Source organism: Belonocnema kinseyi, chromosome 9, assembly GCF_010883055.1.
Source record: "Belonocnema kinseyi isolate 2016_QV_RU_SX_M_011 chromosome 9, B_treatae_v1, whole genome shotgun sequence".
Classification (NCBI taxonomy): domain Eukaryota; kingdom Metazoa; phylum Arthropoda; class Insecta; order Hymenoptera; family Cynipidae; genus Belonocnema; species Belonocnema kinseyi.
In genome coordinates, this window is record NC_046665.1 from 77,538,242 (window position 1) to 77,556,566 (window position 18,325).

The 18,325-nt window shown below is 30.3% G+C and overlaps 3 protein-coding genes and 1 pseudogene across 3 annotated transcripts; all 4 read left to right on the forward strand.

Annotated features, from left to right (window-relative positions):
• The first annotated feature begins 1,093 nt into the window (after window positions 1-1,093).
• On the forward strand, window positions 1,094-7,976 carry LOC117180045. The gene is made up of 3 exons (XM_033372354.1): window positions 1,094-1,416; window positions 5,897-7,228; window positions 7,498-7,976. The coding sequence occupies exons 1-3, from the start codon at window positions 1,242-1,244 to the stop codon at window positions 7,902-7,904; spliced, it is 1,914 nt and encodes a 637-aa protein (XP_033228245.1). The 5' UTR covers window positions 1,094-1,241; the 3' UTR covers window positions 7,905-7,976.
• Window positions 7,977-11,237: 3,261 nt separating this feature from the next.
• On the forward strand, window positions 11,238-13,025 carry LOC117180597 (annotated as a pseudogene).
• Window positions 13,026-14,728: 1,703 nt separating this feature from the next.
• Window positions 14,729-15,676, forward strand: LOC117180053 (putative gustatory receptor 28b). The gene is made up of 4 exons (XM_033372362.1): window positions 14,729-14,819; window positions 15,066-15,125; window positions 15,228-15,317; window positions 15,591-15,676. Exons 2-4 carry the CDS (start codon window positions 15,075-15,077, stop codon window positions 15,642-15,644), a joined length of 195 nt encoding a protein of 64 aa, XP_033228253.1. The 5' UTR covers window positions 14,729-14,819; window positions 15,066-15,074; the 3' UTR covers window positions 15,645-15,676.
• A 1,027-nt stretch (window positions 15,677-16,703) lies between these two features.
• LOC117180598 lies at window positions 16,704-17,692 on the forward strand. The gene is made up of 3 exons (XM_033373090.1): window positions 16,704-17,087; window positions 17,225-17,479; window positions 17,608-17,692. The coding sequence occupies exons 1-3, from the start codon at window positions 16,704-16,706 to the stop codon at window positions 17,623-17,625; spliced, it is 657 nt and encodes a 218-aa protein (XP_033228981.1). The 3' UTR covers window positions 17,626-17,692.
• Window positions 17,693-18,325: the final 633 nt, after the last annotated feature.

Genomic DNA, 18,325 nt, shown 5'->3' on the forward strand with positions numbered 1-18,325 from the left:
AAAGTTGAAGGTTTTCGAAAAAACTCGATTTTTTACCTAAAGTCTCAACTCTGTGGTTGAAAATTGAACTAGATTGTTAAAAATTTTACTATTCCATTTTTTATTACAAATTTATCTTTTTTCTTGTAGAAGCTTCAATTATTTGGTTAAAAATTCATGTATTTTGTTGAACAATTGTCTTTTTCATTGATAATTAATCTTCATAGTTGGAAATTAATCTTTCTTGTTTAATAATTGACTTTTTGTTGAGAGTTTATGTTGCTTAGTTTATGAGCTTGGTTGGAAATGACATTTTATGTTGAAAATTCATCTTTTCGAGTTTAAATTTCAAAGGTTTTCGGAAACATTAATGTTTTTAACTTAAGAACTGAACACTTTTAATGAAAATGCATCTCATTTCGTTGAAAATAATCAATTTTTTTCAAATACAACTCCTTAGTTGAAAATTAACTTTGTTAAAAATTCATTTTTTGTTTGCTAAAGATTCATCTTTTTAGTTCAAAATTTGCCTCTTTGGTTCAAAAATTATCTTTGTTTAGTAGGAAATTGAACTATTTAGTTGCAACTTCATTTTTTTTCGAAAGGAAATTAATCTTCTTGTTTGAAAATTAATTTTTTTTTGGCTGAAAACTCAACTACTTGGATGAAAGTTGACCTAAATTGGTAAAAACTAGTTGTTTTGGTTGGGTATTTATCATTTTAGTTGAAAATTCATCTCTTTGTTTGAAAATAGAACTATTTTTAATAAACTTCTTTTTATTATTTGAAAATTAATTGTTCTGCCTCATAATTGAACTATTTCGTTTTTGGTAGAAAATTGATCTTAATTAGTAGAAAATTCAACTGTTTGTTTTTAAAAATATATTTATTTCGACGAAAATGTGTTTATTATCAGAAAATTTTTTTATTGTGGTTAAAAATTCTTTTATTTTGTTGAAATTGCAATATTTTTACTTGAAAGATTTCGAACTGAAAACACTTTAGATTGGTCAGTTTTTCCACTTTTTTCAAGTACATTGATCTATGGCAGTCTTATTATTTAGAATGATAGACAAATTTATGTAAGCCAAGCATTTGTTTCTAGACAAAGGAAAATGATTAACATCTTCATGTATAATATTTTGAAGTTTTTTATACAATCTGTCATGTTTCTTTCATCTCCTTTCAAAAACCTTGTATTTGAACTTAATTCGGAGTGATTTAAAGAAAGGAAGACTTAAAAGGGAGAAGAAGGAAACGCCATGCCGAGTCACAAAATTCAGAACAAACAAGTCCAGAATCAGAAGTCTTCGAGAAAAAGTTTGAAAGAGGCTCTTCTGAAATGGATTTGCGAAAGACATGCAACAAACAGTCCTCTGGACAGAAAAGTTTTGCGACAAAAGGCTTTACAAATTTCCGAGTCATTGGAACTGCCTAGTAAGTCTATAAATTAAAACCTCATACTTTGTTTTAAATGAAAACTCAACCGGGAAATCATCGGGAATTTTTTGAGACCGGGAAATTACTAAATTTATTTTCTGGTTGGTGTTAATTTAAATTTTTACGATTAAGTTTAATAGCCAAATTGACCGAATCACTGTAAATGTCACTTGACATCATATGATATAATGTGAGATTGAACGATTTCCTTTTTAAACCCTTTAAAATAGCAACAATTCATATGGAAAATTTGTACAATTTGAAACAGTCTCACTTATTACGTTGAAAATTTAACCAAATTTTAGGCCGAAACTTGATAAATTAGGTACTTTCAAAAACATAGGGTTTACAATTTCAAAATTGTTATTTGAATTCTCTTAGATTTTCGAAATTAATTTTTAAATGAAATCATTTATGTGTAGTTGGAATTTCTTTAAGTAATTTAAATCCTCGAAAATAAAATCATTTCCAAATTCCAATATTAAAAATGGTAAAAAATGTAAATAGAAAATCTTAATAGTTGAGGAATTATAAGTTTCAACGTTTTTTAAAACTTTTTATAATTCTGCAAACATATTTCACATAAAAAGCCCTAATAGTTGTGTAATTTTAAGATTGAAGTCTTAAGCACTAAATATATTTTTTTTAAGTGGCTGAAATAAAATAACTTTGAACAGAAAGCATGAAATCAGTTTAGATTGCAAAATTCAAAATTGATTGGTTTTATATCTAATTGCTTTCCAAAAGCCGCTCGGAATACTAAAACACCACCCTTAATATAAATTATGCAGAAATTGTAAATGTGACCATACCACAATTAAGGACTTAAATAAATTATTCACAAATTGTAAATCTGTCCATATCAATTTTAGTTATTATTGCTACGTCTCTTACTCGTTCGAATTTAGAGAATAATTAAGGACTCACTTATTATTAAAAACTAGGTGTTACGCTGGCCTAACGGTAAGCTGACGTAACTTCCGGTTTGAAAAAAATAGTGAAGCATTAAATTTGCCAGCGGGGCATTAAATTTGCATTAAATGAGCCCTTAATTATAGTATGGTCAGATTTACAATTTGTGCACAATTTATATTAAAGGTGATTTTTCAGTATTAGGAGTGGCTTTTATAAAATAATTTTTTATGGTTTGGAGAGCATTAAATAAGCCTTTAATTATGTTATAGGACAGAACTCGATTCAACGTTTATTTCACATGGGGTTCCATCAGCTTAACGTTAAGCTAGCGTAACCCCCGGTTAAAAAAAAAATAGTGGAGCATCAAATTTGGCAATAGGGCATTAAATGAGCATCAAATGAGCCCTTAATTATGTGATATGACAGAACTCGATTTAACATTTATTTCACATGGGGTTCCGCCAGCTTAACGTTGAGGTAGCATAACCCATGGTTTTTTTTTAAATAGTGAAATAGTGAAGCCAGTTTGTCTAGTTTTCAAGTAGATATTGCCAAAATAGTGTTAATTTCAATGTTTTCTTAAATTTTGAATAACTTCCGAAATAGTCAACGTTTTTCAATGTTCTTGGGCTCATTTTGAAGCTTTTTTCACCGTATCACAACAGTTTACGAGTATGAATCGTAAACAATTTATTTTCGAATTCAAAGAACTTGAATTTGTAACAAAAAAGTTGGAAACATTGAAATATTATTTTTAGTAACAAAAATATTTTTTAAAAATATATCGAACATATGTATAATCATGAGTTTTCTATGTAATTTCCCAAAAATATATATTTATTTAACTTTTTTTTTTTTTTTGCCTACAGATAAGATGTTTTAAATTTATCCAACTTTTTTATTACAACTTTAGGTTCTTGCAATACGAAAATAAATTGTTTACGATTCATACTTGTGAACTGTTGTGATACGGTGAAAAAAGCTTCAAAATGAGCCCAAGAACATTGAAAAACGTTGACTATTTCAGAAGTTATTGAAATTTTAAGAAAACATTGAAGTTTACACTATTTTTGCAATATCTACGTAAAAACTAGACAAATTGGCTTCACCCTGGGGGCTTATTTTAAACAGAATTTCGAAAACAATCAACCTTTTAAAGAGACATTTTTTTAGCTTCGGTATAATTAAAGCGATAAATAAAAAAAACGATTTTTCTAAGTAAGTACAAACTTTTCCAGGGCAGTGTAGGTTTTAACTCGATTCGATTATTTGGTTACGTCGGCTTAACATACCTCATCAGATTTTGAATGGGAAAAGCTCAGTCTTTGAAAATATGGAAAAAAGCAATAGCGATATAATAAATAATAATAATAATGAAAAATACTTTTTGTGAAATAAAATGAAGTCGCTACATAAGGAATATTTAAGGAATTATTTTCATCCAATAACTTATAATTTTCACCCTCGAACTCCCTTGTATTGTGCTCAATAATTCAAAAGTTTATAATTAATTCAAACTAATTTCCAGTTTTCAAACCATTCTTTCCATAAAATGCTGAAAGGTTACTGTTTTCCCGAATAAATGACAAATTTAATGAATTTCAACAATAATTTTTTGTTTGAAAGATAATTCGTAATTTTTTAAACAATTTCTAATTGTATATTTTTCTTGTCAACTTTATCTTGAAAAGACAGTATTTTCTATAATTATTGACCAAATGTTAAGTTAATATTTTTTTGTTCCGGAGAACTACTAATTATTTTAATCATTTTCATCTGCTTAAACAATGTTTTCCCTGCATAAATCTTGAAAAGATATAATTTTTTGGAGATAATGACATAGTTAAGTCTTAAGAAGTGTCTAAAATTTAATTAATCTTACGTTAATTTCGAAAGCTGATCTGAATTGAATTGACCAATCGTAAAAACAGGGAATTTATTTTTCCGGAAAACGAATAAATTGAGAGGTTAAATCACTAGAAATTGAAAGTTGAGTTTTTGGACCACCCTAGGGGCCACACAGAACTCAGAAAAAACGTTCCGGTTATTTCAAAAACTTGTCAAATGGTATGCGATAAGAAAATTCAACAATTTAACTGTAATTTTTTTCAACAAACTTAGGACATGTACCAATAGTCCAGTCATCTGGTACTTTTAGATGGTAATTTCTGAGGCAGTCATTTTTTTTCTCTGGAGTACTTCCTCTGGGGGTGCATAACAGGGGGCCAGGTTCTGTGAACAGGATTTCGTCCCGGAAAACGGAATTTTTTTTTGGAAAAGGTGCAAAATATCAAATTCCATTGGATTAGTGCTTTCTTGTGCATTTGAGAGGTAAAAGTAACATAAAAAATTGAAGTAGATAAAATAAAACTTTAAAATAAAATGATGTTCTATATCACTAATAGTCTCGGAGTTACGGCCTTTAAAAAAACCCGATTTTTTCCAATTGTTTGTCAAAAATCACATGTTTTTTTTGTTTCTCTGTAGCTCGGATTCTGATGGCCAGATATAAAAACAGACAAAAGATGAATGAAGTAGACGTATATGCCTGTAATTTAAAAAAAAAAATTGTTCTAACTATAATAGGTCGCGAGTTAGCATGTGCCAAAGGTGACCCATTTCGACTTGAATTTACGGGTAAATTCCCAGAGTTCAGTCTTTTGTGAATAGCTCGTTTCGGGGTTGTCACAGATAAAAGTTCATAGAGAATGAATACAAGAGAACTTAATTGTGCGTAAGTTAAAAAAGAAAATGTCCCCACTTTCAATAGGCCACGAGTAATGACCATCCAAATATGCCTATTTTTTGGTCTTTATGACCGAAATAACACGACTTTCGGATTTTCGGTGAAAAAGACCCAAAAATTGGCATATTTGGAAGGTCATTACTCGTGATTTATTGGCAGCAAGAACATTTTCTTTTTTTTAACTTATGCAGAAGTAAGACCTCTTGTATTCATTCTTCAAGAACTTTCATCTGTGACAACCGCGAAGCGAGCTATTTACAAAAAACTGAACTCTGGGCATTTACCTGTAAATTCAGGTCGAAATGGGTCACCTTTGACAGGTTCTAACTGGCGATCTATTATAGTTAGGACAATATTTATTTTAAATTACAGGTTTTTGAAAGTCCGTAACTCCGAAAATATTGGTGATAGAATAGAGTTTTTTTTTAGTTTTACGCAGACTTTTATCTGCTTTAATTTTTGTGAGAACACTTTTACCTCTCAGATTCACAGGAAAGCACCCATCCAATGAAATGTGATATTTTGCATCTTTTCCCAAAAAAATGTCCGTGTTCCGGGACGAAATCCTGTTCACAAAACCTGACCCCATATTATGCACCCCTAAATGAAGTATTTAGGAAAAAAAATGACTGCCCCATAAATTAGCATCTTCGCCCTATTTTTCCGACTAGAAGACTGGACTATAGTATAATAGAAAAGATCATTTGTTCAGTCTCGTTTTTAAAACAAAACCTCATATTAATTTTGAAAGCCCGCGGAAATTATTTTTCTGGAAAACTGAAAAATAAAAAATAAAATGTTCAATTATTTTTTCAGATTTCAAATGTTCCGATCAGTGGATGACATCATTTTTAAAAAAGTACGGTTTCTCCACAACATTGACAAATTGTACAGGTCCATGCTTTAAAGATTATCGCCTCTGGGTTGACTTGATGAGGACTGTACTCACTCAATATAAATACAAAGATCTATTCCATGTAGATGAGTTAACAATGTACTCGGGCATTATGCCTTTGAATTTGAACTCAACTTCGCTCGAAAACCCTGCGCATTCTCAGATAATTAATGCGATGAACCTAATTTCCACCCTCTTTTGCTGCAATGCGTCTGGAAGTGACAAGCTTCCACCTTTGATATCTGGTCCCCATAAATCCAACATATTCAGAGATGACTGCAGATACTGCTACAGTGCAAATTCCTTGATTAGTGACAAAGTTTTCGAGGACTGGATTTTATCTTTAAATCATATAATGTCTCAACAAAATAGGAAAATTCTTCTTTTGCTTCACAGACAGAGGATCCAAGCGCTGCGAAATACCGAGCTGAGTAATATTAATTTGATTTTTTTCCCAGCAGAATTTCCTCCTCACTTAAGACCTCTTAGAAGAGATGTTTTTCATTCTGCAAAAATGAAGTATCGACTGATATATGCCGAAAATATTATAAAGCCTGAATCGAAATGGGGACTGGAAGAAGTTATCGATGCACTTTTAGAATCCTGGAATGAAGTTCCTCGGGAATTGATTGTTTCGAGTTTTCAGAGGACTAGTTTTAGATCGGATGATAGTCTCTTGGAGATCAGTTGTCCTAATTGGGAGAAATTGAGCACTGGAATCAGCTTTAAGAGATTCGTCACGTTCGATGATTATCTTTCTGATGTTTCTTCTTCAATGCCAAATGAGACGAAGCAGCTTATGATTAGGAAACATAATTACAATCTCAGAACAAATTTCCAGGAAGTACTTCTGATTGATGAATCAGATAATATATGGAAACTGAAGGATAAATTAAAAGATTTGGTTACTTTGGCTCCTGGAGAAGGGATGGAAAGTAAGAGTACAGAGAACGTGAACTTAAATCAAGAAAAGGATGCGCATGAGGAAGAGAATTTTCCGAATGCTTTACATCAAGATAAATACAACGAAGACAGTGTTTGTTTTCAAGAGAACATTCCAAAAAATTTAGAAAATAATGCACCTACAGATAAAGCTTCTTATGATGTTGGCTCTGTACCTTCGGTCTCATTTACTCAGACTAATAGGTATTTTACGAATACTCTTGTTTTGAGAGCAGGAAAAAATCATGATTTAGAACAGGAATCTCGAGACGGTAATGGTGATGAACTCAGTCAGATAGATAGAATTGAAGGTATTGAATTCGATATTTCTCAAATGTTGAAATTATTTTATCATTATACTGAAAGGAAATTATTTTTACTGCCGCAATATTCTCAGTGTTAGTTCAGATTTAAATGATCTTTTTAAATATCAATTAGGTTATTGGAAATAATTTTCTTTAATATCCAAACTTTAAAGTAAAGTGTAACTTTGCTTCTATAAGAATGTAAAATTATTGACACAAGGAAAATTCCTAGAGTTCTACTTGGTTTTATTAACATTATATAATCCTTGTAACAGAGAGAATCGATGGTCACCAGACACCAGAAGGCGGGGTTGACAAGCAAATTGACGAGGAACGACTGGATTCGTTATCAATGGAACAAATAGAGCAATTGGTGAAACTTAATACCGATTCCAATCGATCTGCAACATCACTAGGAAAGCGAAATAATTTCACTCCAGATAAGGACCAAACACCAGAGAAAGTTCAAAGGACAAATAATAATTGGTCAGAGCAGTATCGAACCAAATATGTTTTTGGTTCCAATGCGCAAAATATGGCGGGGCCATCAATGCAAAATATTCATCTTGAAAGTATCATAGATTCACAAAAAAAGGCAGAAAATAATAAACCTACAGGTTCTAAATACATTTTTACAAAAACTGGAACCGCCAGGGACCCTCCTTGTACTTCCAAAGAATAAGAAATAACTATTATTCGATGTACGGATTTTTTTGTTCACCAATAAAATCGGTGAGTTTTATGATATCGAGTATTTGTACTTTTTTAATGAGTTATTAAAACTACTATGGCAGGAAAAGAGTATTCAATTTTCATTTTAATAGCTTTTGATTTTGAAGGCTTTTTCCGCTTAAAATGGTTTTTAGTTTCAGTTTTAATAGTTTCAGCTAATTGGTTTTTATTTTCTCAACTGCGAATAAATAAATTGAAACCTTTCGAATTCAAAACCTGTGACTTTTTTCAAGTTTCGTGCTTTGCAATTTCATCCTAGAGAATAGCAAATCTGTTCCAGAATACTCGGTCCCAACTAACGTTACTTTTAATTAAATATGAGGTAAAATAGTACTGACAGGATGTGATCATATTTCTTCATAATTAAAGGTGAGGTAAAAACATTCGAATTTTGTACGGGAAAGTATTCTTGTTAACTTTTTTCTCGCTCATATGTAATTCGCATATTTATTTTATTCATTCTGATTCATTATATTAATATATATCATTATATTTGCGCTACACAATTGTTATGATTCCAATTTGTAAATGCACAATTTTAAGCTTTTAAAATTTGAAATTTTTTATATTTGGACGTTATGATCCATAAATTTTTCAATTTGAATATCTTTAAATTGAAAATAATTTAATTTTGAATGTTTTTCTTTTAAGGCGTGAACATCATTACGACATCTTTATGATAACTTTACGCTATCCTATGTCCATGTCGATACGGTGTCTTTTCGATATCATAAAGACACCGTAACGACATGGACATAGGATGTCGTACTGTTGTCGTAAATAAAGATATCACCTGACCTCTTTGCAGACGATTTCAATATTAAAGGCAATTTTACACCCGAAAAAACTGATTCTCTAGGGAAATTTCAAGTGGAAAAGCCTAACATGCTTGAGAAAAACTAAGGTCAGATTAGTATTTAACACCTCAAAATACATATAGGTATACCACACTCTTATCTCTTGCACGCGGGACTTTTTTGTGGACCTGTGTTTTTAGCTTTAAATACTTTGTTCTAAAATAATTATAGCGAAACATATTAATTGTTCGATTTTGGTGGCTTATACAAATTCTATACACAATATTACAAGTGTACAATTTTTTAAATTTGATTTCGTTTTAATTTAATATTTAATTAATAAATGAACTGAGCTCTGGATTTAAGTACGGTTTCGGGCATGGCTTGCAGGGCTTTTGAGAACATTCCAGGGAATTTAAACCTAAAAATTCACGCACGACTGATGACCGTCTCTCTTTCAGTACTGCGGCCCCCGCATCACAAAAACCCCAGGCCTAAAATAACAACGCCGGAAACCCAGGTTATTTAAATCAAGAGTTCAGTGTATTCAGCTTTTAAGTCTTAATACTAAAGATATTGAGGTTTGCACACCTGAAAATAAAAATTTCAAAATTCCTGTTGGTTTCAAAATAAGAAAAATGTGTTTGTATTGCCAGATTGTCTAATCTCAAAGGCCTTTAGTTTAAAATTAAAAATTGTATTCAAAAACTTTCTTATTTCAAACGCTTTAAACGGAAAATTGACCAAATTAACCTGCTATTTACCTGCTATTTACTTATTATTATTTATAACAATACTCTTAATAATATTTTTTTTGAATAATGCTACAAACTTTTTCTAGAATTTTACGCAAAGGGAGACAATAATTAATAAACTAAAATGTAACAAACATAATTGTTTAAACGATTCAGTATTTTTTATAACTATCTTCTATTAGAGTAAGGCTGCAACAAGTTGTGCGTTTTGCTGAAATGAAATGTTCAACTTTTCTTCACCTTTTCAGTTATCAAAAAGTAATAAATAAACAACAAAGAGTGGGCAGATTTAAAAATCTTAAATGCTTAAAATTTTTTTATTATTTTTCCGATATGAATTTTTTACTTAACGATTAGGATCAAATATCTTCAAATTTACCATTTTTATCTCAGATTTTCAGTTTTAGTTTTAATTTTAACATCATAAAATTTAATTTATTCGAATTGAGATTTGTCTACTAAAATTTGATTCTTCTGAGTGAAATTTCTTCTTGATGGACAATTTAATTCAATTTCCTAATATTTCATTACTCAATGGAATATTAGGTCGGCATATTAAGGGGTGCGTTGACCGGGATTGCGTTGAAGTTGATGACTTGACGTCGCGGCGCCGGACAGTCGCCGTGAATTTATCGCTGAACCAAATTAATAAAGGAAGTAACCTGCGCACGTGATATTATCTACAACGACAATCGTACGTGCTCTACTGTAAAAATGCCCCGGAAAGTATGCTTCATAAGTTCATTTGCTTTTACAGAGCAATCTTATTCTCAGAATTGCTTTCTTTTCCTGTTTTCAACCTTTTTTCATATGACGTCGAAAAGGGGGTTAGAATTTTTCAGATGTCTCGGCAGCATTCCAACAAGAACGCGATTAACCACCATTGAAAATACGGAATCGAAAGGACAATGAACTCTGTTCTTGACTTACTTTTCTTCCATTTAATCTTTTTTGTCGAACATTCTAAACTGAGGGCATTTTATATGTTAAATCTTTGATTTATTTTAATTAAAAAACAAAAAAAAAAACAAAAAAATATGGCTTGCAAATTTTCAAAGGATATTATTTCTATTAGGGGTAAAATTTTTCTTAAAAGTGTAACCAAACACTTTAAAAAGTTTGTTTTCTAGTGTTCCATTTTTATAATCGATCAGAATGCAGTGCGTGATTCATGTACATAAAAAAATAAAGTAATCATTAAATGCCGTTGAGCAGCTGTTTGCTCGTAGAAAACTTAATCGTGAAGAATATTTTAATGTCGAAATAAATTATTTTTGTATACCCTTTAAGTGTCGTAGAAAATGTTTTCTCAGTACAGTTTTTTATTTATTATGTTTCTCTTATTCAATAATTCATCCCTTCTGACATAGAGTAATACTCGTGCGTTCCTGTACATGCGAAAGGCTGACACGCGAGTCTCTTTATTATTTTTTCGTTTATTTGCCCTTTACTGCAACTGCACTAAGGACCTGACCTACCAATGGATATTGTCATTTGAAGACATGGACGTGTTCTGGAAAGGTAGAAGAAAATTTATTTGTGAGTTCTTCCAGAATTATTTTGTTTGTATCAAGGCAATTAGCAACACAAATAGTTTATTGTTTTATATCAATTTCTTATTTTCTTGCCCCATTTTTGAAGGTCCTAATTACTATTAGGCATTGAAAATGAAAAAATCAGTTGTTATTTATTCGTAACACTTATTTTACTTTTTGATACTTTTTACTGTTCATGGTCTCGCGACAAGCAAGTCAAGGCAGAGATTGGTGAGATGTGAATTCTCACTTGACTAATTTAACTTTTCTTCTAATCGTCCCTAATTTTTAGTCAACCAAGACTTTATAATAATTTATAATTTAATGATTTTGTAAAGTTTCCTTTCAGTCTGTGAGATTATGGAACTTGAACAGAGAGTTTTTGCAATGAGAATTTTTTATTCGAACCGAATTCGTTTCTGCACTAAAAATCGAAATAGGGATAAGTTTCGAGGTCCAGAATCATCACTTTTTGAAGCCATCTCTCCAATGTTTTACGTACTCAGGATTATTGGTCTAGCACCTTATCGATTTGCCAAAGATCGTCTGGTATCTTCTAACGCCCACCTATTCTTCAGCTTCTTTCTGCTTTTTATTAATACTTATGTCACTGTGACAACATTTCGTCGCTTCTTAGATGATAATGATAAAAGACCCATTTTGACAGCAACCGAAAGAACAAAAGTAAGTTGTACAATACAAACATTGAAAAACCTTGTTTAAAAATTTATCTATGTGTGTTATTCAATTACATTACCATGATGATTGACGTATCTATAGCGATATGGACCAGAAATGAATTCGTAAAAGTTTGAAACATCATCCAAGACTTTGACTATGAAACTAGCAGATTGGATTTTCCTCAAAGGGATAATAAGACGAAATTGTGGCTCTGGGTGATCTTAATTATTAATATTCTAAATTGGTTGTGGATAAATCAAACAAGAATGTATGTTTTTTCAGAAAGCCTATAGTCCAGAATTTTAGTTATATGTTTTTATATATTGGAACTTGTTATTCCGTTTTTAAATTCTCTGGAATGGCAATACTCATCGGTCAGAGATTTAAACATCTGAATAAGATTGCTAGGAAATGCAGTCCTGACGAAAAAATCTGCACAGTAAAGTCGAAAGTTGATCCACAGGTAACCCAATTTTTTAAAATTTAATTGCTAATACTGATAATCATTTTTTTGCAAGATAATCGAAAAACTTCGAGATGGTCTTATGTTGGCGAATGAAAAACTGAACTCATTGTATTATTGGTCATTGCTGCTTTGGCTTTTTAATTTAAGTATTCATGCAGCTAGTGGAATGTATTTTCTCATTGAATGGTTGATAAAATATATTGGAAGTAGGGACGGATCCCTTTATTATTGTTTATTTGGGTGGCTTTTTGTTCATCTTATGCAATTAGTGCTATTGCACTCATCTTGCGATTTTGCTTCCACAGAGGTACACTAAAAATTGAAATTGGTTGGTTCAAATATTATTAATTTAAATGGAGATATTTTTGCTTGAATGCTAGATTCATTTAATTTTGAAACAACGTCATATTTCTTTTTAGGCAAACCGAATGGGCTATATTATGTTAAACTGGAGACGGTGGCAATTTCATCATGATCTTCAAAAAGTAAGTTCTGTATAAAACTGTTATATTAATTTTCTTATTATGTCATAAATGGTAAATATAGATTTGAATATTTTATCACAGGAATATGAATCGACTGCTCATCTCATGAATCATAAACTGAACTTCTCAGCTGCTAGATGTTGCTATGTGAATTTGCCACTTCTTCGATCGGTAAACAAAAATGTTAATTTTGTTTTATAAAAAATTTTTAAATTGTTCTATTCATTATATCTTTTTCAGATAACTGGACTGCTCACGACCTACTTAGTCATTCTGCTTCAACTTCCTAATCAATAATTTTATAATACACAATTTAATGAATGGAATGAGTTTATTGACTCCTTAATCAATAAGTAATGAAATAAATAGATAGGACCCTAGACATTTCTAACCTTAAAAATAATCTTTTACAGTTTTACCTTTTTATTATTTTTAAAGAGATTTTAGAGGCAGCAATTAATTTGAATTCATTGTGTAGTGAGTTGCCACTCGAGTTGCCATTGCTTTTGTTTACGTTCTTTGTTATATTTTTTCATCGATCGTAAAGTAGAGGATGGTTCATGAACATTGAGTCAATGTGAAGATTGTTTGATTGAGTGATGATTCTTTTTATGCTACATTTATTTAAAAAAATGGATCAAGAAGATTACTAGTTGAGTATTTTTTCTGTTGCGCAATCTTCAAATTACATAGAAAATACTTTCTCATCGCAGTTTTTATTCAGTTTATTTTTCTTGATCAATAAAAAATTCATCCCATCTGACAAAGAGTAATGATGAAGTGTGTCTGTAGATATGAAAGACATGCAAGTCTGTCATCATTTTTTCGATTATTTTATTTACTGTAGCTACAAAGTACCTTACCTAAGAATAAATATTGTCATTCGAGAACATGGTCGTGTTCTGAAAAGCAAAAAGAAAATCTAGTGAGTTCTTCAACAACAAAATATTTCTATGTTATTATTCAATTTCTTATCTATATTATTGTTTAAAAATATCCAAAGTGTATAAGAATAATTTATAAATCGCGGTCTATGTGTTCCAAACTTGAACGTTGATAAAAATGTTTTATTGCTTCAGCTTCTGATGATGGAGTTTGAACGAAGAATTTTCCCCGTGAGATTTTTTAATTTGAATAGAATCGGGTTCTGGAATATAAATAAAAATAAGGATAAATTTCATGGTCCAGATTCGTCATTTTTTCAAGCGATCTCTCCAATGTTTTGCATAATCAGGATTTTTGGTCTGGCACCCTATCGATTTTCCAAAGATCGTCTAGTATCGTCTAATGCGCATTTAATGTTCAGTTTCATTGCGATTTTTAGTAATACCTATATTATTGTCACAATTTTCACTCGAATCTTAAATGGAACTGATCAAAGAGCTGTTTTAACTACTACTGAAAGGGGAAAAGTAAGCTACCCTAATGTCTTAAATATTTATGTATAAGGAAAATTAATAATCATACAGTGATATATATTTATTCATCTTTAGGTACTATTCAATTACTTTACTCTGCTGATTGACATATTACTGACCATATTCACAAGAAATCAATTCGTTAAAGTTTGGAATATTATTCAAGACTTTGATCATCAAAGTAGCGAATTAGGTTTTCCTCATTCATATAAGAAGACCAAGTTTTGGGTCTGGATAGCAGTGATACTTAAGACTTTGGCTTGGCTATGGATAAATCAGACAGGAATGTATGCTTTTGAAGAAACCTTTGTTGTTAATTTTAGTTATATGTTTGTATATATCGGAACTTGTTATTCTGTCATCAAATTTTCTGGTATGGCAATATTCATCGGTCAGAGATTTAAACATCTAAATACGATTGTCAGTAAATGTAGTCCTGATGAAACGAGTTCGACAGCAAAGTCAAGGATTAAAACAAAGGTAGCAAAAAAGACTTCTTCTTTAATTAAAATGAAAAATAAGAAATTAATCATTCTCCTCTCTAGACAATAGAAAAACTTCGAGATGATCTTATGGTGGCCAGTGAAAAACTGAATTCGTTAAATTACTGGACAATGTTACTTTGGCTTTTTAATCTGAGCATTCATGCTGTTAGTGGCACATATTTCCTAATTTTGTGGCTCACCCACGATCTTGGAATCTTGGACTTAGCTATTTATTTTTGTTTGGTTAGCTGGCTGTTTGTTCATGTGGCACAACTAGTCTTTTTGCACATATCTTGCCATTTTACTTCTACAGAGGTATGATTCAAAATCAAATTATTTCATGTATTATCCATCTATTAATGATTTTTACAAAGTTTTTGCTTAATAATTCATGCCAAACAAATCAGGATTTTGTAAAATTTACAGAAAATTATGAATATTTTAATTGGTCGACAGAAAAGAACTTGTAATTAAAATTTTCATTTTTAGGCCAATCGGATGGACTACATTTTGTTAAACTGGTATCGCTGGCAATTTGATAATGAGGAAGTATGCTATCATAGAATAAAACTCAAACATTAATGAACACCTGAATTTTTATAATGTTTTCCAAGTACAAAATGTAAATAAATATTTTTTACTCAAACATAGGAATTCGAAACGACCTTACATCTCATGAATTACAAACAGAACTTCTCAGCTGCTGGATGTTGTCATGTGAATTTACCACTTCTTCGATCTGTGAGTTTGAAAATTATATTTTGGATCAAGGGTACTCTCGCGGTTTCGAAAAACCTCTATTATTTCCCACTTCAATATGATATTTTCCACGTTTTATTTTTTATTAGAAATCTTAAGGAAGTAGTTTACTTTAAAAACTGAGTATTTTAGTACGATTCTTTTCTTATGGAAAAAATTTAACTACATTTTTTCTACAGCAGATGAAAAACTTATGTTTAAGGTATACTATCCTTTTTTAATTTTTTAATTTGATAATAAAGATTTTTCTTTCAGATCACAGGATTACTAACTACATATTTGGTCATTTTGCTTCAACTTCCTAATTAAAAGTCTTAGAATACTAATTTTATTTGCTGGACATATGTAGTTGCCGTGTTTAAATTTGATTGATAGAAGGAGAATTTTCCTGAATCGTAGAAATTATAATAAAATATGAAGTTTTATTTTTTAGAAACATGTTTTTGATAATAAAATGTTTTTTAATGTATTTTTAATTTAATAAATATATTTTGTTAAATAATCAAAATGCTAGATGGCGGAAATAAAAATAATAATGTTTTTTTCTGTACTATTTGTTTCAACGATCAACTATGGTGTGCGTGATTGATGAAGATACAAAATAAAATAATTATCGTTAGTCTTGATTGTCATACATTTGTAGAAAATTGGATATTGAGATTTGAAGGCATGGATGATAGAACTGATCTGTAAGGAACAACAATCATTGGTGAGTTACTTTAAAATCTTTTAATGAAGAAAATTAACAACAATATATTTATATTATTAATAATCTATTTTTATTATCTATTAAAGAATACCAAAGTTTAATTTTGTAAACAATTGATTTATGTGATTTTTTTGTCGAGATTAAGTTTTCAGTTTTAGTAAAAATCGTGCCCGATGTGAAATAGAATCAGTAAGGAAACAATTCTCTCAAATTCAATATCAGGTCAACATCATTGTTTTAGATATAATGAAGATTGAACGCGCAATTTTCTCAATGAGAAATATTGATTGGAATCGAATTGGGTTCTGGGGACAAAATCGAAAAAAGGATAAATTTCGTGATCCAGATGTAAGCCTTCTGGAAGTCCTCTATCCAATGTTTTTCATGTTTAGGATTTTTGGTTTGGTACCCTATCGGTTTAGAAAACATCGTCTCGTGGCTTCTGATTCCCATTTGTTCTTTAGTTTTTTTGGACTTTTTATGAATACTTACGTTGGTGTTATAACTTTTTTACAAATCTTAGAAGACCATAGTAAAAAATCTTTGCTGACTGCTATTGAAAGAGGAAAAGTAAGTTTTATTTTGATCTTTATTGTTTAGTATGAAATAAAAATAAAAGTAAATTCTTGTATCTCTAGTTTATATTCAATTACACTACCATGATGATTGAAGTAGTAATAGATATGTCGAAAAGAAAGCAATTTCTGGAAATTTGGAACATTATCCAAGATTTCGATCATGAAATTAGACAATTAGGCTTTCCTCTATCAAACAAGAAGACCAAATTTTGGGTCTGGGTCATTTTAATTGTCCATAGTTTATATTGGTTGTTGATCAACCAAACAGGGATGTATGCTTTCTCAGAAAGCTTTTTAAAAAATATTGGATATATGTTCCTATACATTGGAACTTGCATTTCCCTCATAAAATTCTCTGGAATGGCAACAATTATAGGACTGAGGTTTAAACATTTGAATAAAATTGTTGGGAGATGGAGTCCTGATAAAAGAAGACGGATACCAGAGTCGCAGTTTAATGCAAAGGTAGAAAAAATGATTTCTTTTTACATTTTTTGAATGTTTTGGGAAATATTTTCAAAAGAAAAATTATCTTCTGAAAAGGAAAAGAAAATCACCTGTATTGCATTTAATAATAATTGATCAATTTTTTCAATTTACAGATGGCAGTAAAACTTCAAGATGATCTCATGCTGGCCAGTGAAAAACTGAACTCTTTGTGTTATTGGTCATTATTACTTTGGCTTTTTAATCTCTGCATCCATGCCGTTAGCGGCACATACTTGTTTTTCCAGTTCATGATCCATGATTTAGATCATATGGGAATTTCTGTTTGTATTTGTTTGATTGGCTGGCTTCTGTCTTATAACATTCAGCTGGTGATTTTGAGCTCTGCTTGTCATTTTGTTTCCACGGAGGTACGATAAAAGTTGAAATTTTATTATAAAACTGTGTAAAACTATAGCATAAAAAATCCACTAATTTTAGATGACTGCAGTTCTTTTGTTGTTGTAAATCTTACAATGAATATATACAATTATTACAGAAGATTTGTTTCAAATAGATTCTACGCGTTTTTTCCAATTATAAGTTAAAAAATTTTATATTTAAATTCATGAAAACTAGAAAGAATTTTAGCTTTCTTTTTAGGCGAGCCGAATGGGCTATAGTATGTTAAAATTTCGTCGCTGGCAATCTCAAGTAAACTCTTATTTATACAATTATTATATTCAATTTCCAATTAATTTAATAGATTTTTAATAAATATTTTTGTATCCAATTACAGGATTTTGAATCAACTGTGCATCTCATGAATTACAAATTGCACTTTTCAGCAGCTGGATGCTGCTATGTTAATTTACCACTTCTTCGATCAGTGGGTTTGAAATTCGTATATTGATATTTCCTCATGGTTTAAACTTTAAACTTTAAAGCCTTCCATTTTTTATATGTACATACAGTTTTGGTAATTACATTTTTTCAGATTGCTGGCCTCTTAACGACCTATTTGGCCATCCTGCTTCAAATCCCTAACTAAAAAATTTTAAATAATAATTTTACGTCTTGAATATAGGTTTCCTATTGTCAGATAAATGATGAAAACGATATTTTTCTAATTTATATCGAGAATAAAAATCGAGTGTTTCTGAAATACATTAATATTTAAAATATATCAATCTTAAATATATTTTTCCCATACAAATCAGTATAGATTCCGATTGACTTTCAATGATGAAGAAATTATTGACAATGCGTGCTTAACA